Below are 24,965 nucleotides of genomic sequence, written 5' to 3'. Positions count from 1 at the left end.
TTCAATTACACACCTTATTATTTGTATTAAATTTGGGGAACACAGGGGTATAAATATTCATGGTCCTACCCCTCACATTGTTCATGGCTTAAAGAAGAAAGAAATTAATTACCAATCCCCCCCCCCCAAAAAAAATTATGAGATGGACCAAGGAGGGCCTTATAAGTCATGTTAAGGCATTTGGGTTTTCTTCTGAAAAGAATGAGGAACCATGTAAGTGTTTTAACCGGAGAAAAATAACATCAGATGTCTCCATATTATTCGCTCTAACTTGAGGAACTGATTGAAAAGGGGCTAGTGACGTGTGATCAGTTAGAAGGCTGTTATAGTTGTCTAGGCTTATACTGGTGAAAGTCTGCAATATGAACATTGAGCGGAGGAGGCAGAATCAGCAAAGTTGAAAAGAAATGGGTGAATAAGTATTGTGTCATAGAGCTAGGGGATGTGGTCTCGAGTCAAAAACCAACCAGAGGTTAAACAAGATAACGATTTATTGCGTAAATCACAGGAGCCACAATGGTGTTTGATCTTGCCATTCCTCCTCTCAGAAACACAATGGGAAGTTTCCCATGGCCACTAAGAATATCTGCCCTCCTTGCGGCACTCAAGGCTGTGTGCTCTCATCTCTCTCTCTCTCTTTTTGTATTATATGCTCAGGGGGCACTGGTTTGTTCCGATAGAATAAGCTAAGGAATTTTATTGCTTCTTGCTTTGGAAAGTGTTGCTCCAACTGGGTATAGTTCTCCCATCAAAATTTGTCTCACCTTGTAAGTCTTAGCCTCCAGCTCCCCCATAATCCCACCTAGTCTGCATCCATTTCTCCTTCTTGCGTGCTTTAAGGACACGCTGTACGCTTTGCACTTAGGTAGTACTTCAGTGTGGTTTTACGCATAGTACAGTGGTTTTCATCTCTTTTCCCATTAGAAACCTCTTGAGATCAAACAGTGTTAACTTTACAGGTCAGGTAATCGAAGATGGTTTTAGTAACCTGTAAATATTTATTGAATTAAAATGATTTATCTCATGTCCATATAACAACAAAATCTAGATTAATGAGTTTCTGTAGAAAAATTTGATTTTAGCTTAGTAAATGCTCAACCATGTTTTTTTGTTGTTTTTTTAAGATTTATTTTAGAGAGCACGAGCAGGAGGGGGAGGGGTGGGGGAGAAAAATCTCAGACTCCTTGCTGAGCGAGGGCTCAATTTCACGACCTGAGCCAAAACCAAGAGTCAGATGTCCAGCCAACTGTGCCAGCTAAGGCCCCCCTCAACCATGTTTTAAATACGTGTGATAACCTTGACATATCAAATGACAGGGCAAACTTATGAGAGTGCATAAAATTCTTTATTTAGAACAATAAAGTATATGTATATATAATGTAATTTCAAATTCAAACCTGTATAAAAAGGGGTCAGGACATATACCTAGTTTAAAAAGTACACATATAGTATATACACATACACATCACACTTTACAACTTTTTATTTAATTACACGTCAGTCATAATAAACTAGAATAGTGTTGACATACATTTACATTACAAGAGGCGAACTCCAATCTATGACTGAACTAGCAATGTATCTATGCAGCCACCTAAATGTGGGAATACTTTTCAAGTCCATCGATTTAAAAAATAGTGACAAGTGGACACTATAATCACACATTAAACCTTAGAATATAGAATAGGATATTCTTATTGAAAATTTTTGAGTCTTATAGCTGAGAAATCAAGTAATTGAAAATACTATGGTTTTTAAACAATTATCTTAATTTTATTTTTAAAAATAACATCATAAGGATGTAGTTGGAGATGGCAGTTATAAATTTACAGTGCTTAGGAAACATTTTAGGATTATGAATATCCACTTTAATATAAACTATTTCTTTCTAAAATATCTTGTTAGGAAATGAAAGTACCATAATTTTATCTGTAACAAAGGCATTTCCAGACTGGTTGCTGGAAAGAAGCAACACTATAAATTGTGTGATCAAACACCATAAATTACTAGAATTTCAATCTGAATGTTTACATTTTAATGCCAATTTCACAAAATAATACTGTTTCAAAGACAAGCTGGCTTTGAATTAAAATTCTTATCCCACTTTCTAATTTTAAAATGTAATTATGGATGACCCTTTCCAAATGGATTATAAATTATCTTTTGGTACTAAAAAACTTTGAGCATCTTACATTTTGCACTCTAAACTTTTAATAAAACGAGAGCATTTAAATGCTTAATTTGGTGCATTTCCAATGTTGCACATATAGTATCTTTCTGAAAGGTACTTGTGGTTTTCATTCTTCAGAGGTGATCCAAAAATGTCTACTTAAGCAAAGGAAAAAGCCATCTCTTGCGTAAATGGTTATCCAATTCATCCTACATGAGATTGAATTTTACTCTTACTAATGGATCCTATTTACATTACAAACAAGAACAGCAATGACTTTTTATGTTCAAGTTGCTTATGCACAGAGATCAGAGTTGAATATTTTATATGGAATAATTTCAGATCTATTGTATTATCTTTGTCAGTCATGTATCTAAAGGTTTCACGCCTAAGGAGGTGTGACCTCCAGCTTCACCATATAGATAAATAAAAAATTGAGATCCAAAGAGAAGAGGTGACTTACCAATATCACTTAACAGAAGGGTAGAGGCTTCCAACAATTTCCCCCCACATCCACCTCGCTATGCCAAACTGTCTTTTTGAAAAATATTTCTTAAAGACTAGGTGGGAAAGGCTAAATGACTCATATTGGAATTACATTTTGAAACCAAAACCTAGCTGCACAAAAACATGAAGAGATATCCATGAATTCTGAATGGAGTTTTCTGTTAACTTCAAACCTCAGTTGAATGAGAATACCAAAATATGCCAGAGTTTCCCCAAAGTACTTTAATACTCAATTAAATGTGTTTAATCCTTACTAAAAGCAAACACTGCATTATAAACACATACTTTCTCATACATTTTCATTCTTCACATACTTAATCCTTTTTAAAGAGAACAGGGTACTTATTCTATTATCATATTGAAAAAAATCAATTTGTCTCTGACTCATTAAAAAGTGGCAGTGTGGTAAGCATGTAAGATTATAATACAAACTCCAGCAACACTTCGATATCACTGAGCAGGCACCATTTATCACAGAGCCAGTTTCTTTACAGGCTTGTCTTCTACCAAAGAGGTGCAAAGCTTTTCGTATAATTTAGAATCTGCAGACTTCTGAGATCATTTTAAAAGGCAATTTTGAACTGTTACACAAGATAGCTATCAGATACATGGCACCAATTTAAAAGGTGATTTCATGGTTTATAGTATCAGTTGTGAGTTTTCATGATTTCTGAAGGATATTCAGCACACATATGGAATAAGATAAAGCAAAGATATATATCTATATATCTATATATATTTATCTCAAAGCAGATATGACAATTCCCAAGCAGCTAGCATCCAAAATAATGTTCAGCCTTTTTCTACTGTTCATGCATTTTATCGAACTTTAGTGTTTTAAAAATTGGTAATTCACATAACTCTCAATGAACCAATACATTAGGCAGAGTATATTGCCCCTCACCTAGCATGCCATAGTTCATAACTTGCTGAATTTGTTTCTTTAACTCTATTGATTAGAACCATGTCCTTGAGTGTTAAAACCCAGCTCCTAGCTTTGAGAACAAAAGTGCATTTATTGTACTCTCAAGCTCATTAAACAGCATTTTTCTCATGCTAAGAAAATCAAAACCATTGATGAAATGAATCAAACTATTGAGAATATTAATCTTCTCAATCTACACCTGACCCACACACATAACTCATACTAATTTCTATCTATTTTCCTCAAAACAGTGTCACACACTGAGACAGGTCCTTTCAGCAATTAAACTGATCTCTGGTTTTATTACTAATTGATTGTATTGGGGGATATTTAAGGGCCTGAATAAGTCAATGAAGCTTCCCAAAGCACCCGGGTTGTATTTTAGAGAAATGACTACCTTTTAAGGAACCCCAGCACTTTAGAGAAGGAAGGGATCGTAGAAATCATCTGGGCTCTTTGGTACAAAAAAAGAGCAAAGGCCACTTCACTGGAGTTGTATTTGGATCTGCTTTGAACATAATCTAAAATCCAACTATGCTAGAAATTCTTGGACTTTTGAAATCAAAGGAAAGCTCGCAATTTTTTGTGCCTTTTAAATCACTACACTGAAAATGGTCATCTGAGGGTAGAACATGACAATGTTAGGACAAGAATTAAGTTATAATAGAAAGCTTTGGATGCCTTTATGTGTATGTTCATGATATAGTAAAAGAACCTTCATCAAAATAAACCACAAGATATCATTTTAGTCAGATGTTTCTTTGCCTATAAAAAACTGGTAATGGAAATTCACATAATGTCTTAAGTTTTAGTTTAAAAGCATCTTGGGAATTCTTACCAAATGCACTCTTAATAGAACAAACGCTGTTACACATTTTAAATAGCAAACTGACATGCATAACTACATAAAGCTCGCTATTTTTAGTTCATAAACATTAATATACAGTGCTGGATTTTAAATAAATGGATCCTTTAAACTGATAATGCTGATTATACGAGAAATAACTAAAATTTACTGATTCCTTGCCGCCTTATAAAAGCCAAGTAACCTAGTTTTCAATACCCATATTACCATGAGGGTGTGGTTTTCTAATCTTAGATACTCAATAGAATTTATTTTTACTTTCTCTCATGATGTAAATTGAAAATGGGACCTTCATATATTCAGCAATTTCTCTTAAGTCCCTTTCCATAACTCTGTAGTGGTTTCAGAATATAAACATTTCATTATATATTTTGCAAGCACAGTTTTTACACTCTTATGGTGGCAGGGGAAAAGGGTGTCGAATGTGCTCCTCAGTGACTGTGCTGTTCAGTGTTCATAGCTTTGGGACATAAGTATTTTGGAAAGTTTCCTCTCTGCAAAGGCATCAATTTTTTTTAGGGGGGTTTATTTTTACACTTCTATTCAACTTAAACTAAAAAACAAAAAACCTAGTTCATCCATTTGTTCCCCTACCCTATCCCTTGCAACCACCGATCTTTGTATCTATGAGCTTGGTATTTTTAATTTTTTTACTTTTATTTTTTTTAGACTCCACTTCTAAGAAAGATCACACGGCATTTGTTGTTCTGACTTATTTCACTTAGCATAATGCCTTCAAGGTCCATCCATTTCACAAATGGCAAGATTTCATTTTTAGAGCTGAATGATAATCCATTGTGTGTGTGTGTGTGTGTGTGCGCACGCGCGCGCACACGTGTATATACACACACACCCCTTCATCCACTGACCCATTGAGGGACACATTGTTTCCATATCTTGGCTACTGTAAATAATGCAAAGAACATAGGGGTTTATACATCTTTTAGAATTAGTGTTTTCATTTTCCTTGGATAAATACCCAGAAGTAGAATTCCTGGATAATATGGCAGTTCTATTTTAATTTTTTGAGGAAACTCAAAATTTTCCATAGTGCCTGCACCAATGTACATTCCCACCAACAGTGCACAAGGGTTCCCTTTTCTCCACATCCTCACCAACACTTACTAACTTTCATCTTGTTGGTAATGGCCATTCTAACAGCTAATGAGGGGATAGCTCATCGTGGTTCTGATCTGCATTGCTCTGGTGAGTGATGTTGAGCACCTTTTCATGTGTCTGTTGGCCAGCTGTAGGTCGTCTTTGGAAAATGTCTATTCAGATCTTCTGCCCATTTTTAAATTAGATTTTTTTCTATTGAGTTGTATGAGTTCTTCGTAGATTTTAGATATTAGCCCCTTATCAGATATATAATTTGTAATCATTTTCTCCCATTCGGTAGGTGGTTTTTCATTTTGTTGTTGACATCACTGTTCGAATTCAATACTGGCTCCCAGGCATGGTTAGATCCAGCTAACCATGTCCGTTTGTCTAGTGGGATATAGGTTTATGTCGAGAAGAGACGGAGATCAGACCCAGACCATTAATTAGCATCTACAAGGCTGACATGTTGCTTACTCCAATTATTTTGTTCTCACTGCTTTCTATACGTAGAGTTGCTGATGCTATTGAGTTTTTGTTTTTAAAACTTTTTCTAGATCCCTCTGAGAAAAATTATTACCCCCCACTATTCAGGATGAAATCTACTTGCAGAGACGAAGATAACTATGAACTGCAGGTTGTAACTGAAAATAAAGCTGTGTGGCTTTTCGGCAATTAGACACTTCCGGAGGCATGCAGAATGGTGCATGCAGTCTGGGACACGTGCTTTCTCTCCCAACATCAGTTGCAAGTTCTAAATGAGACCACAAGTCCCCGAGGTCCTTAAAATAGAGTCCTGCTCCATGCAAGTTCTTCTTTATAGATGATTAATTCAGTGCCAGTTTCACAGTAAAACACTTTGTTCCAATTTGTGAATCATCCATATAGAGTCATGGGCAGCAAGAACAGATAAAAATGCAGTCTGTCACTCCAGACAGAATATGAATTTGTTTAAAGCTGCTTCATTTATGAAGCAAACATGAACTGTCACCCGCCTAGAGAGGAAAGAAAAGAGAGGTTATGGTGTATCTGCTTTCTGCCGCCTTTTCATTCTCAATAGCTGAATTCATAGGACTACAGATTGAGTAATAGACTTAAAATAAATGCTTCACTTACACAGCCTAAAAGAACTTCACAAATCTTTTCCTAGATGCAGTGACTAGTCACTCTCTCTGATCTTCCTGGTAACATTTAACATTATCTGAAATGATCTTACTGTTTGAGTCTCTCCTCCCATTAGAATGTACGCTCCATGAGGATACAGAGATTTGTCCACCTTTTTTTTTTTTTTTTTAAGACTTTATTTATTTAGAGAAAGACAGCAGGGGGAGGGGCAAAGGGAGAGGGAGATGCAGACTCCAGGCAGAGCAGGGAGCCCTACTCAGGGCTCGACCCCAGGATCATGACCTAAGCGGAAGACAGACACTTAACTGAGCTACCCAGGTGCTCCGTTTGTCTCTCTTTTTTACCTGTGTACTCCAACACCTAGAACAGTGCCTGGCACAAAGGAGATACTCAGTAAATATTCCTTGAACACAAGAATGGATGAAGGTATCCCTGTGGCTTTCACACCCGTTTGCATACCACAGATTGTTTCCGTTTGTGGTAAGAGGGTTATCTTGTAGTCTTGAATTTCTCTAACCAGGCTATGAAAAGGTGGTAGGTAAGTGGTAAGGGGAGAGGCTTTGAAAGACAAAGGCAGTGTCTAGAGAGAAACAGGGTAGCATGAAGGAGATAACCAGTGGAGAAGCTGATCACCACCAACAAATAGCAGCCTTCTGGCCACTGCGCAATGCCCTGTCTTGACCCCTAGCCAGGTTCGAGCCATCACTTCTCCCACCAGACGAATAGCAGCAGCAAGATGGCTTCCACTGTCAGCAAGAAAAGAAAGACAGAATTCCTGGCACCTTACCCTGACAAAGCCTCTGGGGAGGATCATTTGGCCTAACATAGCTTATTGTACTTGTTGAAACAGGAAAGCCAGACATTGTTTCATTTCTTCAGAGCTGGTGTTAATCCACTGAGTTTTGGACTCGGCTTTAGGGTTTACAACTTTCAAGTCAAATATCTGTACTTCCTTAACTTTTTTTTCAGTCACAACCCCTAAATAAATGTGTATGTTGCTTTTTCTTCCCTACTCAATACTCTTTCTCTTTGTCCTTATCAATCCCAGAATCTGTTTTTAAATATTTGAGATCAATGCAGAGGTTATATATAAATTGTGTAAAATTCCATAGTATAAGGCATAAGAAGTGCAGTATTTTTTCCAGTCTCTCTCAGTGAATATACTCAAAACCATTATTACATGACAATTTACCAGACAGAGAACTCTAGAAACTAGAGAACCCGCACCTGGGAAAGGAGAATTAAATCCTGAAAGAAAAATTAAGAAACATTTATATATAGTTTTTTCAGAAATTAAAAATATATAGCAGATATTTTAAAATAAATCTTGATTAAAAAAGCAAAAAGGAATCACAAAAAAAAATAAAGGAAAAGGATATATTTTTTAAAAGCTAGGAATAGCTTAAAATTCTAAACTTAAGTAGAGAAGCAAGATTGGAAATCTATTTCTAGTTTTGTCCCCAGGTCTCTTAGCAAAGAAAATAAACTTGAAGGTTTGACAATTGTTTTCCCATAGAACAAAAACTACAATTTTTATAATGATACCCTGGATCCTAGCAACAACCTCATGAAATGAGCAGGGTGAGTCAGTTATCCCCTTATTATCTTTGAAAAACCAGGGGTTCAAAGACAATGGACTCATCCAGGAACATACAGCTTAACTAGTTGCAGAGCCAAGGCCTGAACCCAAGTCTAATCCCTTCTTATCCTCTCTATTATAATGTGTCTACAGACAGAGATCAAAAGCAAATCCTCCGAAGCTCTGGAAATTCTTAGAAAGCATCTGGTAAAGAGTCACTGATCTTACCAAGTCCTGTGTGTGTGCTAAATGACCAAACTTGACTCAAGGTCATCCATATTCCATCTCTAGAATCTATTTTCCCCTGTCTTAGCTCAGATCTACAGGAAATGTCCAGGTTGTGTTTCTTTTGTGAATCTCTCCACCAGCCTAATTGTAATAAGAATTATTTTCAACACTTACCATGCTGGGGTGTATCAGTAGTCACTGCTGTCCTAGTGTCTACAAACTCATGCTATTTACGGTCAACCAAACTGGGCCTTCTCTGTGACGATGCGGTTCTTCTCTCAAGGTCTCAATTAAAATTCTTTGTAGCTGACTCCCAAATCCCAAATCTATTATTTCCAGCCCTGCCTGTTCTTTGAATTTCCAGTCTAACATATTTGGCCACTGGTCAGTATTTCCTTAACAGCTCCTTCCCTCATTTTCTTTTAATGGCACTGCCACCTGGTTAGTCCCATAGACTCCAAATCATCCTTGAGTACTACCTGTGATGTCAAGCCTCACATTCCACATGTAACCAGAAGGTGTGGATTCTTTTGCTGCATATCTCCAAAGTGGTTCATGCTTTCCTATTTCCATGGCCCTGACCCTAGTACAGGTCATCGTTCTCTCTCATCTGTTTGGAAGATTGGCCTCCTACGTGGAACTCCCTGACTCCAGTTCACTCCTCCTATCCATCCGGTCTGGCCACACCAACATCTCATTACTTTCCTAAACCTTGGCTTTGATTATATCACTCACGTCTTCTCTAAGCCCTCCAACATCTCCTCACGTTACTCAAAACAGTGTATGTCCTGTACTTGGAATTTTTCAAACCGATGCCACACCCTTGTTTCTCAGCCTTTTAACCCCTCATGTGTGATCTTCCACTGGGAGTGCAACTGTACAAATGGACTCTTGAACACACTCTCTGCATTTTGGCCTCCCTGACTCAGTTTATGCCCTCTGCAGTATCCAGATTACTCCTTCATTATTGCTATTAAAATTTTACCAATCATCCAAAATCTGACTCAGTATATATGCCACCTCCATCACCTACATTGTGATGAAGCCTTTCTCCTGTTGCTAGTGATTTCTCTCCCTTCAGATAAGGCAACTGGATACGGGTGTACATGGTATAGACCCAGGAGGTCCATACCACACCTAAGTCGAGGACACACCCTGTACAACTATAAGCAGTGGTCTTGCCTTTGATCTCTTATTGCATTTGCCTTGTAAGCTCCTTTCATTGCTTTTTTAACTTCATAAACTTCTAGTTTCCTTTTAAAAATAGGTTATTACGCATATGCCTTATTTCCTTTTGTAGGCTATAAGCAATTTGAGGACACAACTAGGTTATATTGAGCTCTGCATCTAACAGTGTACCTGCTGGAGTGCTGGAATCGTATTTGTGGGAAGAATGAAGAACAAAATTTCCCTATAAATACTCTATTTTCTTTCTTTCTCAAACTGCTACACACAAGCTAATAAATGAAAAATTCTTGGGGGATGCCACCTATGAATACTTGGCATCAGCTCGTTGATTCAATCAGTTTCTAACTTTTTGTATAGAGTTTCGTGTTTGGTGTCAAACACCACTCTAGTATATCGTCAGAGCCAATTTCTTTTGTTTCTAGCTCATTACCTTATAATCCCTCCATCTTCTTTCCTTGTTTTTGAAATATCAAACCCTTCTTCTCTTCATTTTCTAATTACGGGTTATTTCATTGAAGAACTAACTATTCCATTTTCTATTCTAGTATTCCAATATTTGTCTTAATTTATTTTAGCTGGTGAAACTTACACTTCAGGGAGAAATCCCTGCCATAAATCTGAGTCATTCCCTGTAATTTCCCCTTCCTTGTAAACCAAAATAATGGCTATAATCCAAATTATATTTACTTTTTAAAATATATAATAACAACTGCACATTACATTTCCATCTCAGTACTTTTTATTACTGTTTTGTTTCTTGGCAAATTTCCTCTCTTATGTCATATTCTGCTCTCCCAAGCCTTTTCCTTTATCGCACCCATACTTCAAGTTTCTCAGCACGTTTTAAACCTCTGTGGGTAGAGGGACAAGCAAAAGGCTTTACACAAAGGGTACTCAGTAAATGATAGCGGTACGTTTTGACTTTGGGGTCTGTAGATTCATGACGAGGAGCTACATCTTTTGTCTTTCTCCTATCCTTCCCATGTCTTTTTTATTTTCATAAATTTTATTTTCACATTAATGCAATTCTGAGATTCTCATCTTCATTTCTAACAAATATTTATTCATCATTTGCATGCACAAAGTATAAGCTATATAGTTTGGTGGGATTCCAAAATGAAATTCAGAAACAAACCCTGCTCTGTAAGAGCTTATGGTTTAGAAGAGGACACAAAACATCTATAAAAGTAACTGTGAAGTCCTATCAATGTGTATTACATGATATATGAAATGTAACATGAAATATAATTAGAGGGCCATAAATTTGGGAAGTCAGCTTTTTGGAGGTGGTATCTGAGCTGAGTCTTGAGAGAGCTTTGCAGACATGATGAGTAAGGTCCTTTATGAAGGAGAATGCCACTTCAGATTACTCATCCATTTCACACTGACTACGCAATAATGGGTGAGGAATTTATTTCTAACCAATCCAGGGTTCCTTTTTAAACTTAGTTTGATTCATCATAAATATGAACAATATTTCACATTTTGAGAAAAAATAGGCATTTCCCAGGACTCTCTTTTTCCCCTTGCTTTGGACATTTTACTTTCCTCTTGACCCAATTCAGCAAATTACGTGCGCGTGCGCACACACACACTCTAAAAATAAAGATTTTTAAAAACTTATTGAGGTAAAAACACTTCCTGTGAGATCTACCCTCTTTCCACACGTTTAGGTACACTGCAGAGCACGGCTCCCTCTGGGCACAGTGTTCCACAGCGGCTCTCTAGCACTTGCTCGTCTTGCGAACAAATGAAAAAACCCTACTTCAGAAGGACTATCTTCCTTACCAGGGGTTAACCTTTCGTTCAGGGTTTATCCACTCTGTCACACTCATTCAGCAAGCATTTAGTGAGAGTCTACAGCACACACGTGAGTTGCTTGTGAAGGACACACAGCAAGAACCAGCCAGGCTCAGTTCCTGTCCTTGACCTTTTCTGGACTACATGTAACCACGCATGAGCTGCCTGACTATGGTTGCTTTACAATGCAATTGTTTTCCCTTCTAAACAGGTGCCCTGGGCTTCTCATCATAATCCATTTTCCAAATGTCACAGGACAAATACCACTATTAAACGCCACATGATTAAAGACCTGTGTGCCAAAACAGGATCCCAGCGATCAGTGCAGTCCAAAACCAAACAGGACACTACTTGAGACTTTAAGACTCAGTTAACCATGTAATGTGTGGTTTGTGGACGTCTAGCTTAAGGGAGCTGAAACAGCAGAGAAGCAACAGTGAGGCTCATGTGGGGGCTGAAGGGCAGAGAAATTATTTTTCCCAGAAACCTATGATTTCAGCTTGCAGAGTATTACTCCAGAAAATAAAAAGTATCGAGTGAAAGGTCTATCCATTATTTGACAGAAAACACGAGCTTAGAGAGAAGGTAAGATGGTGGGCAGGGGGAAAAAGGTGCTATTTATGCTTCGGATATGGTGATCAAGGGCACGATTAAAGGCCTAAATGAAGTCCATGTAACAGCGGGATTAAAGTGTTAGAGAAATATGTGACATAATTATTATATCATGGTATCTGGGGCTGTTGAAAAATGTTTTCCAACTACCAAAGTGAGCCCCTGGAGGAGTTAAAAAGCTATCTGACCCAGCTTCCCTGGGGACGTTCAATCTGGAGAGAAATCTCTGAATCTGGGACAAAAATGAAACTGGAAGGATAGTGACCTATAAAGAAAAGGCAAAGCTCACCACAGACCAACTATCTCTTAACCCCGGAGAGTAATCTTCTGACCGTGAGGAAGTGCAGGGGAGAACTGAAGACTTAGAAAGATGAGAGGGCACTCATGTTCCATTGTAATAAAGGCGCTCCAGATCCCATGGCCGTAACAAAATGAACAGAAATAGCAATGAGAAGAGCAGGAACTGATGCGGGCTCAAGTCAGGGCCCCTCCCCCAGCCCGCTAATCTGGCATCTGCAGACTGACCCCGGAGAAAGTAGACAGGAGAGGAAACGGGAGCATCAGTGCCTCCTGGCCATGGTTTCGTGCTCTCTCTCCTCCCCCTAGCCCTCCACAGACCCGCACTATCATAACAGGTATCTGTTTCTGGTTTATGTTTACTGCATGCCGGGCTCCGGACTGTGACGAGGCATAATTATTACCACTCAGGTGTTAGGTGGCGCTTTCCCTTGACAACTTTCTTCTCCTGATCTATAAGATATTTTGGTCCTTTCTCTTTTTCCTTAAAATAGCAAGGAAACATTTCTGGCATTCGCTTGTTTCAGCATCTAACAATTGAGATACTTCTTCTATTATGTTATAGTAGTTACACCAAACTGAAATAGGTTTGAGTTATTCTTCCTCTGTTATCTTATTTGAGTCCTAATTTGTTCTTTCCCCTTGTCTAATTTTTTTCTGGCCTCAAAATAGTAAACACTCCACTGTTCATTTTTTGTATTCCTCCCATACAAGATGAAACCACTCATCAGGACCACGAATCACTGCTTGCCTTTCAAAATGTCAGAACACACATAACTGAATGGTGCGTAACAGCTTCAGTTAACATACATCAGTTTAATAGTCGACTTAATAAATTTTCTTTCTAAATTTTGGCATCAAAGATGCTGTATAATTCTTGTTAAAGCTTTCATCTTGAGTTCTAAAAACTTACCGAGGTACGAAAGTAACAGTGTTGATATAAGCCACAATTACACCTCTTGAAACTCTCTCTCTTTTTCTTGCAACATACTGAAAAACAATAAGAAAAACGCTTATTTGCTTTAGGAGAGAAATTCTGGAGTACACCGTGATCTGGGCATTGTAAAAGGCAGTTTTTCTGTAAATACAGTAACAAAAGATGGCAAAATTGAGTGGAAAGCTTACCTTCATAAGAAATACTAAAGAGAAGAAGGAAGACTTTATCTGCCTCCATATAGTCTTCCTAAGTAGTGTAAAAATTCTCTCTGCAAATGCATATACAAAGCATGATAGAAGAGAAAGCAGTAACATGCCAAATGAAACTATAACTAGAGGTTCATCAAAATATTAGTATTCAGGCAATATGGGGTAAGGTAAAAAGGGATTAGCATCAGCTACACTCAATGGAAAGTTACCTTAAAAACAATTTTTGTGTTTGGCTTTGGAGAAAATACTAAACAGACTGAGAAAAGTTAAGGGCTCCAAAAGCTAGAGTGAAGTCAAATATATCAAGTACGCAAGAGAAAGTCACTGCAAGTATCCTGACTAGGAAGTAACCTTATGCACTGGGGGTTTAAGGAAGAATGAGACAAAGGTACAGTTTAGAAGGGGAAAGGAAAAGCAAGATTCTGAGGCAGCTCAGCCAAGACACCATAAAGATATGAAGATGATGACAACTGCCAAAGAGCTAAGAGACACAGGAGGAATCCGTATGTCCTGTTGGTAGCATGGAAATGAAGGAGAATATGCAGACTTGCCCCAGAGCCCCATGACTGGGCGTCTAAGCAAGATGCTGCTGCTTACAGAAATGGAGCTGAGACGACCACTACTGATACCTTAAATGGGTCATGAAGACACCATTGTGAAGGTCTTCTACGGGTAAGTGGAGAGGTGGGAATGAAGGAAGTGTGAGAGGTAGGAAATGTGGATAAAGGCCATCGACATGCATTGGGAGCTGCCATGGAGAGCGAACAACTTCTTAAAGATATATGAGCACGTGCATGGTAGGTGAAATGGCAACATCGAGCTTATTTATGCACATATTTAGCAAAATAAAGTACCTTATTTCATTATCCTCTTCATTAATCTGTATATTTTCAACTGTCCTTGTGAGATTTGGTTGTTTCTTCTGGGAAAAGAACAAGAGTATATATAATAAAAGTATCAATGAATGGTATAATATTCAAGAGGTTAATGGTCTCTACTTTTATATTTTATGTCAATAACTCCAATATCAGGTTTTTTTTTTTTTTTCAGCATGCAGCATGTAAAATACTTTTGCAATAAAAACATGAAAAATGCATCGTATTATCGACTCAACATTTTTAGGGGGTTGGAAGTGAAAACGTAATAGAGAAACTGAAAGATTTAAATAGTAATCAAATTCAAAAGACTTTTCAAAAAGTTGAATCACAATGATTTAGCACATTTTAAAATTTTAGATAGGTCTCTGTGAGAGGAGAACACAAGAACAGAAATCCAAAATGGTAGATAATACAAATGGCATTTCTATTTGGCCTTAAGCACATATGATTTGCAGCATATTTCTTCCTTTTTATATTTAGTGCAGGCTATTAAAACCAGTTCCCATTTCTTAAGTGTGCATTTTCAGTGGGAGGGGTTGCCTCCTAAGCATGAAAAGGAATACAGGGAAAACCTTAAGATTTACAGTCTGTTGAGACTAAGTTAAGGTAGGACCTTTTCTCAGAAAAGGGCAGTGTGGTAATCATTTATGTAAATATAGTATGCACAAATATCTAAAGTTCACGAAGTTTTAATCAAGGAAAAAAAAAAAGGAATAGCAACCCTTACCTTCCAGTATAAGGCTCCAAAAGCAAACCCAATTACAAGAGAGAAGAATGCTGGCAATGCCATGGCTGCCCATTGTAAGTTGGAGTCTCCAATGGGGTTTGAGGCCTTCCCTGTAATTAAAACAGCACGGTGGTGAACACAGTGTATTCCTGCTGGCGGTTTTGCTCTTATGCTGTGGTTGTTCTCAGCTGTTTCTGTAACGCACTCTTGATCTAGCGCTGTTTAAAATATTTGAAACACTGATTTTTCTGCTGAGTATTGTTTTGGGACAGCAATACAAGTCCTTGTCATCTCCAAAATATGTAAGTTGAAAAATAAAAGAAAACCCACTGAAGGATATCCGACGTGGCTGATGTTGACACACAGGGAACGCAGACGACATATTCCTAAAAGTGATTTATACTATCAAGCAAATCCATTTTCTGTGACTTTATCATCTAAAACCTTTTTGTTTTCTCACTCTTCACACCTTGCCAAGAAATTTTAAAGAAGACATTTTGCAACCCGGATCAAGGACGGTATGCATTAAGCTGTTTAGCCTGCCGCAAATAATAAGTCATTAAATGAACTTAGTGGTTAGAGTATTTTTAGGTACCTCATGCTTCGAGTCATGGCGTTTCCTCATCACACCTGCAGTATACCTACTGGATGCCAGAGAGTGCCCAACTCTGTGATGAGGACTAAAGGTTTGATTTTTTGGACCTTTTATGTTGAAAAGCTTGAGACCATTAAACACTAAAGAATGGCTGAAAGCACCAGTGCTTAGTCTAAGTAACAGTGAGAGACAGAGAGAGAGGGAAAAAACAGGTGAGATTAACTTGGCACCCCTTTTGATCTTAGCTCAGCTCTTCCATGTTAATTCATGAATTAAAACACCTCTACCACAAGGGTCTCTTCTGTCTCCTTACAAGGAACAACCTGGTTGTTTGTTAGAGACACGGACACATGTGCCAACCTGTACAAAAAGGACTGAAAATCTTCAGTACTCTTTTGATGAAGGAATACATTTAGAAATTATACATTTTCAGCAATTATAGGATCAAAATGTAAACTAATCCAAGGTAAAGTGACTGTTTTGGGCTATAATATTTTGCAATATTTGGGATACTGTGTCAGCCTATAGTCACCTAGTTAACATATTAAGCACCTAAAGTAGATAATACAAAAGAACCAAACCACTGTATGTGTATAAAACATTTGCAGGGAGAACATGAACTTACAGATTTAACCTGAGAGGCAAGAAACGAATCTTACCTACTGCAGAGAGAACAGGAATTGCCCATTTCCCCACCATTTGTAAACTGGGAGCAGGAAATTCACTAATTCCAGGACTCCTATTTCCAAAGGGCTCTAATAGGAAGTGTGTGTGTGTGTGTGTGTGTGTGTGTGTGTTGGGTAGAGGGTGAGTCATGGGTGCCCCTTAAACTTAAGGAAGGGCGATGGGGAGGGAGGTGGGGTCTTCCATTCATATAACTATGAATCACTTCCTTGAGACTAGACTAGCCTAGCTTCTGACCCACCCGCCATCCTACAGCCTCGTGGGAAATACGTCTTGGCATTTTAAAGTAGAATTCAACATGAACTCGTTCATCAAAATAAACCAGAGTTACAACATGGGATTTGGTATAATTGAAGTGGTACTACTATTATTGTAATAATACAGCTATTTTAAGGGTTATATCAAAGGTTGTGTGTACTAGTCTGGGATTTAACTACCATTTATAGAAGTGTTTTTTCTCAGAAAATGGATTCAGAATTATAAGCAATTCTTGCCATTTTAGGAATTTTAATATCACTCTCTGTACATAACTTGGCTATTTGCGGTTGTATTCCAGTAACAAGTATGAATTCTTGATGGCCATTGTGCTATTGATGAAGGATAATTGGAAGGCAGGCAGGGACAAGGCCTCCAGGCCCAAGAGGAAACCACCCTTAAAAGGATTTTTTACACTGCCCTGGAAGGAACTCTCCACCCTTTCCCATGTGACAAAAACCTGATTGGATGACAGGCCCAGGAAGGGTTCATCAAATTGAAACAGCCTGTCAATAAGCCCATAAGAACCCCTAGACTTAGAAACTCCAGTGGCAACCCCTTCGGGTCCCCTCCCATCTTGGGAGCTTTGTACTATCATTTTGCTATCGCTCAGTAAAGCTTGCTTTGCTGCCCACCAGTGTCTGGTCTACCTCTTCATTCTTCAAAGTGGCATGACCAAGAACCATGGGCACCATCGGAGAAAAAAAATCCTGCAACACTATGGCCCACAGCGTCTATTGGGACTGAGTCTGGTTATGATGGATTTGACCAGGTGACCTCCTAGAGGGGTCCCCTCATGAAGGTATACAGAGAGAACAAAGGAAGCTATTGATATTTTTGTCCCCAGACTCCAATGGAAAACTAACGAGCTAAGATGGTGCTATGGAGAATTCTATTACATCTGTGTGGGTAGCCAGATGCCCTGGAATCAAGGCAGCCAACACCCTATATTCTTCCTGTTCTTTCCAAAAGCCAGATCTTCATTTGAGCCATTCACACCACAGGAAAGACCAGCAACGAGCAGAAGTGGCTTACTAGAGTGCGATATTCGGGGATTCCCCGCTCAATCTTTCTCAGGAGAACAGCCCCTAAAGAAGATGTTCCCAACAAATCCATGCTGGACAAGAGACCTAACTAAAGAGACACGGACTCACTCTTCCAGAGTAGTGACTTTTTAACCACTTTAAAAGTTCCACCCCCAGGACTATGGCCCCAAAGTCCTAGACTCTGACTGAGACACTGCCGCAGTCCACCTGCAGGAGAGAGGGAGGGAGGGAGGGGCCTGGTAAAGACTGGGAGGGGGAAGGGACCAGAGGAACTGAGCTTCACCTCCTTGAGGGATCAAGGTTACTTTGCTTTTGTTATTTCTTATTAATGCAAAGAGCTTAATAGCCAGCCTTTGGTTCTCTCCAGTGATACTGCCATCCCTCTTGCAGAGAGAGAAAAAGGATTATATCAGAAAAGGCTTATTCATATCTCCAGGGCATGACTCCCAAGAGTTTCTACGGCTGCTATCTACCAGGGATCAATGAGATTTGAACTGTGTGCCTCAAGGCCCAAGTGGTGGGTATTTGGTACCGATGCCCAAGCTAGTAACAAGGCTTTGCTTTTATGTAAAGATTGCCATGGAAAACTTGTAGGGTGAGGGAGCTCATCTGGACAGGATTTCAGTAATCCCAAATCCCTGGGTTGTTGCTTTAACGGTATATCATTATTATGAAATGGCCCACTGTCCAAAATTCGTGGGAACTGGCTTGACTAATAATACCCAACATCTGTTCAAATACAGAACATGAAAAACCGTGCTACAATTTTGCTGAACTACTTTTTCGAATGATTTTGCTTATAGGCATCACCATACTTGTGAGCATGGACCCTCTTGGTTCTTAGAAAACCTGCAACTCAGTACTCCTCCTTAATTCAGATTCAAAGCTCATTGTAGGCTTGCCACAATTACTGACCCACAGCCTTGGTGCACCTAATTGTTCTAATAATGATGAACACATATTATACATAAGGCATGGCTCCAAGTTCATGCATGTTAACACATTTAGAACTCACAGAAACTCTATGAAGGAGGTACTATGATCCTTCATTTGACTGGCAAGTCCAGAGAGATTAAGTAAGTCGCTCAAGGTCACATGGTTATCCAAGGGCTAACACTGGTATATAAGCCCAGGCAGTCTGACTCAAAGACTCTCTTATTAGAAGATGTATAATGTAATGTCAAAGTAAGGACTTCTTGCGTATCGTTTAAATACTGTCTACAAGGATCTTAAACATTCTTTTAGCTTGGTACAAAGGAGATTCCTATTATTTTGAAAACACAACTCCTTTTGGATAACTTTAACACTTTTATAAGGGAGAATCATGGGATAAGATAAGAGAGGACATTCACATCTCAGGACTCCTTCATATATATTGGTCTTCCGGCTAGCATGGCCACTATTTGGGATTTTATCCTGCAAACTAGCCTGGTCACTTCAAATTTCCCAGGCCATATGTCCCCCCAAAAGTCTTATCTCCTTTATGCTACGACTAAAAACATTTACATACTTCTATTATAATACATATATATATGATATATATAGAGAGATATATATGACATATCTCTCTCTCTACATATGATATATATGATAAAGTACTAGGACAGTTTCTTTTACAAGAACGTAAGCTCTTCAAAAGCTAGTTTTTGTTCATGGGTATCTAAGTGCCATATTGATGAGTGATGTCTCCTGACAAAAAGCTGCAAATTATGCAACATCCATATTTTTTTTTACAAAAAGGAAAAAAATAGGAAAGCAAAACAAAGAAAAAAGGCTGGCCATTCATTTTGTAATAAAAAAAATGAATAGGTGTTTTATATTCAGTTGTCTTTTGAGATAAGTAGAAAAGACTTTTGCTTCCAACCATGATTATAGCAGATTAGCATTCCCAACCTAAATAATTATTAGACAAATTATTGGAGGCAGTTATTTTCATACATTAGACAACAGGTAGCTCAAGAATGTAATCTCTAAGAGTAAAAACACACATGGTAAAGCGCATGATTGTCTTCACTTTCTGGCTGGGAGGTATGGAAGATGGAAACCAAGTAGGGTTCAGTAGTCTCAGAGAGGGAATTAGACACTAAAGTTTAGGGATGCAGATGTGGCTGGAGTTTGTGGGGTGGGGTTATTGGTGCTGTGCAGAAAAGGAGCACCAGGAATCTCTGGAGGAATCTCCTTAAGTCATTGGTTAAAAAAATAAACTGTACATGCAAAGGAAGAGACTTCACAAAACCTGGCAATGAACAATACCTGGGAAGGTATGACCTTGACAGAGACAAAGGAGTTCTGACAAGAATGGGAAGATTTTCTAGGCACTCAAGAGCTATCTCAGAAATTCCATGCCTTAGAAATAAGCCTACTCTCTCCCTTCCCTCTAAGAAAGCTTAAAAACAAGACTGGGAAGGAAAATAAATATAATCTGCCACTAACTGAACTGCCTATCTGTACAAAACTCAAGTCTCTAAAGAAATGCTACAAAATCTGCATTCTTGTAAACATACTATCCACAATATCCAGCATGTATTCAAAAATTACTAGCCATTTAAAAGGAAATGTGATCCATAATCAGGGGGAAAAAAGCAGTCAATACACACCAACCCTGAGGTGACCCGAGATGTTGAGATTAGGAGACAAATACTTCAGAAATTTAGAACTACAGTTGACCCTTGAACAATGCCGGGGTTAGAACACCAACTTCCTGCACAGTTGAAATCTACATATAACTTCGACTCCCCTAAAACTTAACTACTAATAGCCTACTGTTGACTGGAAGCCTTACCAATAACAATTAGCACATATTTTGTATGTTATATATAATATACTGTGTTCTTAATCTAAAGAAAATGTTAAGAAAATCATGAGAAAATACATTTATAGTACTGTAAAAATCTGTGTATAAGGCAACCCACATGGTTCAAACTCTTGTTGTTCAAAGGTCAACTGTATATCCAGGGGCCAAAAAGAAAAAAAATTATCATAATGAATATGCAGATGGAAAATCTCAGCAGGAAAATGTAAAAAGAATTAGATGCAAATTCTAGAATACAAAATACAAACTTAGCAATGAAAAAATGTACTAGATCCAAACCCATAGAATGTACAGCACCAAGAGTGAACCCTACATAAAACAGGCATTTTGAATGGTTATGATGTGTCCATGAAGGTTTATCAATTTTAACAAAGGTACCTCTCTGTGGGGAATGCTGATAACAGGAGAAGCTGCACATGGGTGTGGACAGGGGGTGTGTGGGAAATCTCTGTACCTTTCCCTCAATTTTCCTATGAACCATAAACTGGTCTAAAAAAAAATTAGAAAAAAAAAAGTACTGGATGAAAAGTTCAACAGCTTACAGATGGCAGAAGAGCCAGGAAACTTGAAAACAAGTAAATAGAAATTATGCATTTTGGTGAACAGAGAGACTGAGGAGAGGGAAAAAAATCTGAACAAAACCTCCGTGATCTGTGAGACAATTATCAAACTACCTAATACACATGTGACTGGTATGTGTGTGATTATACTATGTGCGATTCTTCTTAGAAAAAAATGAAAAATATTTGAAAAAGTTATGGACAAATTTTCCCCAAATTTTGGGGTAAATACACTTATATGCCAAAGAAACTTGACAAAAAGCAAAACCCCCAGTCCTAGGCATATCTTAGTCAAGCTATTACACAGAAGAGGGGAAATGACCCAGTACATATGAGAACAAATACAAACTCTGGATGCCTTTTTGTCAGAAACAAAAGCAGGAAGACAATTGAGTGACATCTTTAAAGGATGGGAAAAAAAATTCTGTGAACCCCAAATTCCATATCTAGTAAGAAGCACCTACAATACTGAAGACATTTTTTTCTTAAGTAGGCTCCATGTCCAGCACAGAAAAAAGAAAAAAGATGTTGTTGCCAGTAGATTTACACTATGAGAAATACTAAAGGAAGTTGTTTAGCCTGAAAGGAATTAATTACTAGATGGAAAGTTGGGCTTACAAGAGGGTATGCAGAGTTTAAGAAATAATATGTGGGTAAATATAAAAGACAACTATTTTCTTTTGCTTTTTAAAAAAGACATAGGATAGTTTAAAGCAATGATTATAAGACTTATAACCTATGAGGCTTATAACCTATGTAGATCTACATGTCAACATAGCACAAAAGATGATTCTCATATTTTTGCTTAAGTGCTACAATATTAAGTAGAACAATGCAAGATGTATATTGTAATTCCTAAAACAACCATAAAATAATGCAGAGATCTGTTGAAAATAATAATAAAAAAAATAACCCCAAATCAACCTGCGAAGGAGAAATAAACAAATGAGGCAAATAGGAAACAAAATGGTAGGCCCAAATCCAACCATACCAATAACTGTATTAAATATAAATGGATAAAACACTCTAATGAAAAGTCAAAGACAGCCTAGCTAAAATAGCAAGGCCCAACTATATACTGTCTACCAGAGATGTTCTTTAAAAATAAAGACAGAAGGTTGAAGAAAGGTATACCATGAAAATAGTAAGCATAAGAAAAACTGGCTCCACTAATGTAGACAAAATACACTTCAAGACAAAGAATTCTAGCAGAGGTAATGATGAATATTTCACTAACAATATAAAGGTCTGTTAATCAGGGAACCTATAACAATAAGCAATCTATAACCACCTAATAAGATAGCTCCAAAATATAGGAAGTGAAAAACTCATAAACGAAGGAGAAATGGCCAAATCCACAAGCAAAAGATTTTTAATTCTCCTCTTAGTAATTGATAAAAAATTAGACAAAAAAATTAAGCATATAGAAGATCTAAACACTATCAGCCATTTTGACCAAATTTGAGAATGCTACACTTGATATTTGAATGATACACATAAGTTTCAATAAATTTTGAAAGATTACAATGTATGTTTTCTGACAATAGGATTTAGAAACCAACAAGATATCCAGAAAAACCACGTTTAGACATTAAATAACCCACTTTTATATTGCCCATGAATCAAAGAAGAAATCACATGGAGAATTAAAAAATATTTTTAAAGAAATAATAATGGAAACACAACATATCAAAGTGTGTGGGATGCAACTAAAGTTGTTTACATGAAAATTTATAACTTTAAGTGCTTATATCAGAAAATTAGAATGGTTTAAATCACAAATTAAATTTTTCTACCTTAAGAACTTCAGCTACAACTTAGCTGAACTAAACCCAAAGTAAAAAGAAGGAAATAATAAATATTAGAAATCAATGAAATATAAATTAAGCCAGAGGTTGCATCTTTGAAAAGATTAGTAAAATAAAATCAGGAGTTAGTAAGAAAGACCTTAACTGGCTAACACACAGTCCTTTTTTAAAACTTTTCAGATCTGATGTGTTCTCTGTTTCAGAATTTCAGATTTTAGAAGGTTCTGTCTACAGATATTGTATATAATATCCTCAGTGAAGTCTCGGTAGCACACTGTAATCAAACACCGTATTTCAGTAGTGAAACCTTTAAATATTCACTTTTAGAAGGAAAAAGACTACAAACAGCCTTAGCTTAGCTTAGGTCAGGTCAGGTTTTGGTGGCAAAAATTCCAAAACAAATGGATTTTAGAGGTTTTTAAAAAATTTCTGAATTGCAGAATTGCTCTTGTGGATTTGTACTAAATCGATTACTCCTTTTTATTCGTAGGTCCTCTATGTCCCTGAACATATGACAGTGCCCCATTACTAAGTCTTAAGGGATGACTTTCTTAGCGAAGATCATAGGACGATTTTTTTTTCCTTCTACAGCTTCCATGAAACTAGAGGATCAGAATATTTAGTAAAATCCAATGACCTTTATAATAACCTTGCCTGTATTTGAAAAGAGGACATTAGACTTCCAGGAAATTGGGTTCTTAGTCAAAGAGGACAGAAATTTCAGGCAAAGAAAAATATTCTCCTCTAACATAATTTTATAGTAAATAAAATCATCATATGTACAAATACAGAATAGTAAATACTGATATATACAAAACTGAAAATATCCTTGGAACTCTATACAACCAACATCTGTACTTTCAATTTTAAAATTCCATTTTTGTCAGGCAATTCCACAAAAATATATTGACAATGAATAAAGCTTAAAACATATTTCTAAAAGTAATTATATGACTTACTTAAAATAATCTTAGCAGATTTTGACCCAATTCTCTAAAGATCATCTTGAGTTGTAGGGAAACCCATTTCTACAAACCTTTTATTTAAAAAAAATTTTTTTTAAAGATTTATTTATTTGAGAGAGAGAGAGCACACAAGCAGGAGGGGCAGAGGGAGAGGGAGAGAGAATCTCAAGCAGACCCCACACTGAGTGAGGAGCCCAAGTGGGGCTCAATCTCACAGCCCTGCAATCAGGACCTCAGCAAAACCAAGAGTCAGACGCTTAAGCAACTGAGCCACCCAGGCACCCCCAAATTTTATTTGAATTCTAGTTAGTTAACATAGTGTAATATTGATTTTAGGAATAGACTTTAGTGATTCATCACTTACATACAAACCTAATATTTAATTCTCAGGAAGGCCATAACAGGAAGAACAGTAACAGAACAGTATTAATAGTAATAATTGCAGAAATTTCCTTTAAAGCCCATGCAATACTCCCATAGGTGCTAATTGGAGCCATGCATGCATTAAATCAGATGTATGTACTTACTATTACTGCTACTGCTGTCATTCCTAAGGGAGCTGGCTGCAACAGGGGGTAACATAAATGGTTTTGTGACACTGACTCTGGAATCTAAATAGAAAGCAATAATGTGTCAGTGTTGCATGGTGATTTACATAAATTACAGAGTGTGCAAAAGGTTGAAGTGCAATACCAGAGTTCTTTCAAGGTCTGCTCCCCAAATTTTGATTATTCAGATCCTATTTATTTCTTACTGGGTCCTGTTCTATTTTTATTAAGTTCATCACGGTCACTTTATAGAACAAAGATTCATTGCCTACATATGTTAATAAATATAACACAAATTGTTGGTAATTAGTCTTAAAAAAAAAAAAAAAAAAACAATGGAAGTAGATTTTGTACTACAGGGACCCAGTGGGGAAAAAAAGGTCTCAATACAGAGTAACTGGTGAAGATCAGAATTCATGACTCAGAGGTAGACCTTAAGGAAAAGATTTGAAAAGGGGACATTAAGAAAACTGGAAATGAAGAATAACATACACTACACAATACTAGCAAATATCAGATAAAAAATGAGTCACTATCTCCCATATTG

General features: G+C 37.4%; 1 protein-coding gene across 2 annotated transcripts in view; it reads right to left on the bottom strand.

Moving 5' to 3' along the window:
- Positions 1–1,323: 1,323 nt before the first annotated feature.
- Positions 1,324–24,965, bottom strand: part of KITLG (KIT ligand) — an 84,993-nt gene continuing 61,351 nt past the window's right edge. The window contains exons 6-10 of one of the 2 annotated variants that reach the window (XM_045779429.2): positions 24,398–24,481; positions 15,146–15,255; positions 14,395–14,462; positions 13,308–13,384; positions 1,324–6,560 (exon numbers count right to left, since the gene is read on the bottom strand). In XM_045779429.2, the coding sequence (XP_045635385.1) occupies positions 13,345–13,384; positions 14,395–14,462; positions 15,146–15,255; positions 24,398–24,481 (302 nt within the window). In that variant the 3' untranslated portion in view covers positions 1,324–6,560; positions 13,308–13,344. The remainder of the gene's footprint in view (positions 6,561–13,307; positions 13,385–14,394; positions 14,463–15,145; positions 15,256–24,397; positions 24,482–24,965) is intronic. The other variant, XM_045779430.2, reaches the window with a different exon arrangement.

The sequence above is a fragment of the Ursus americanus genome, chromosome 17 (assembly GCF_024610735.1).
Source record: "Ursus americanus isolate L20-20 chromosome 17, mUrsAme1.1.p, whole genome shotgun sequence".
NCBI lineage: Eukaryota > Metazoa > Chordata > Mammalia > Carnivora > Ursidae > Ursus > Ursus americanus.
Note: the sequence above shows the minus strand (reverse complement) of the source record. Positions and strands in the feature narration are given on the sequence as shown.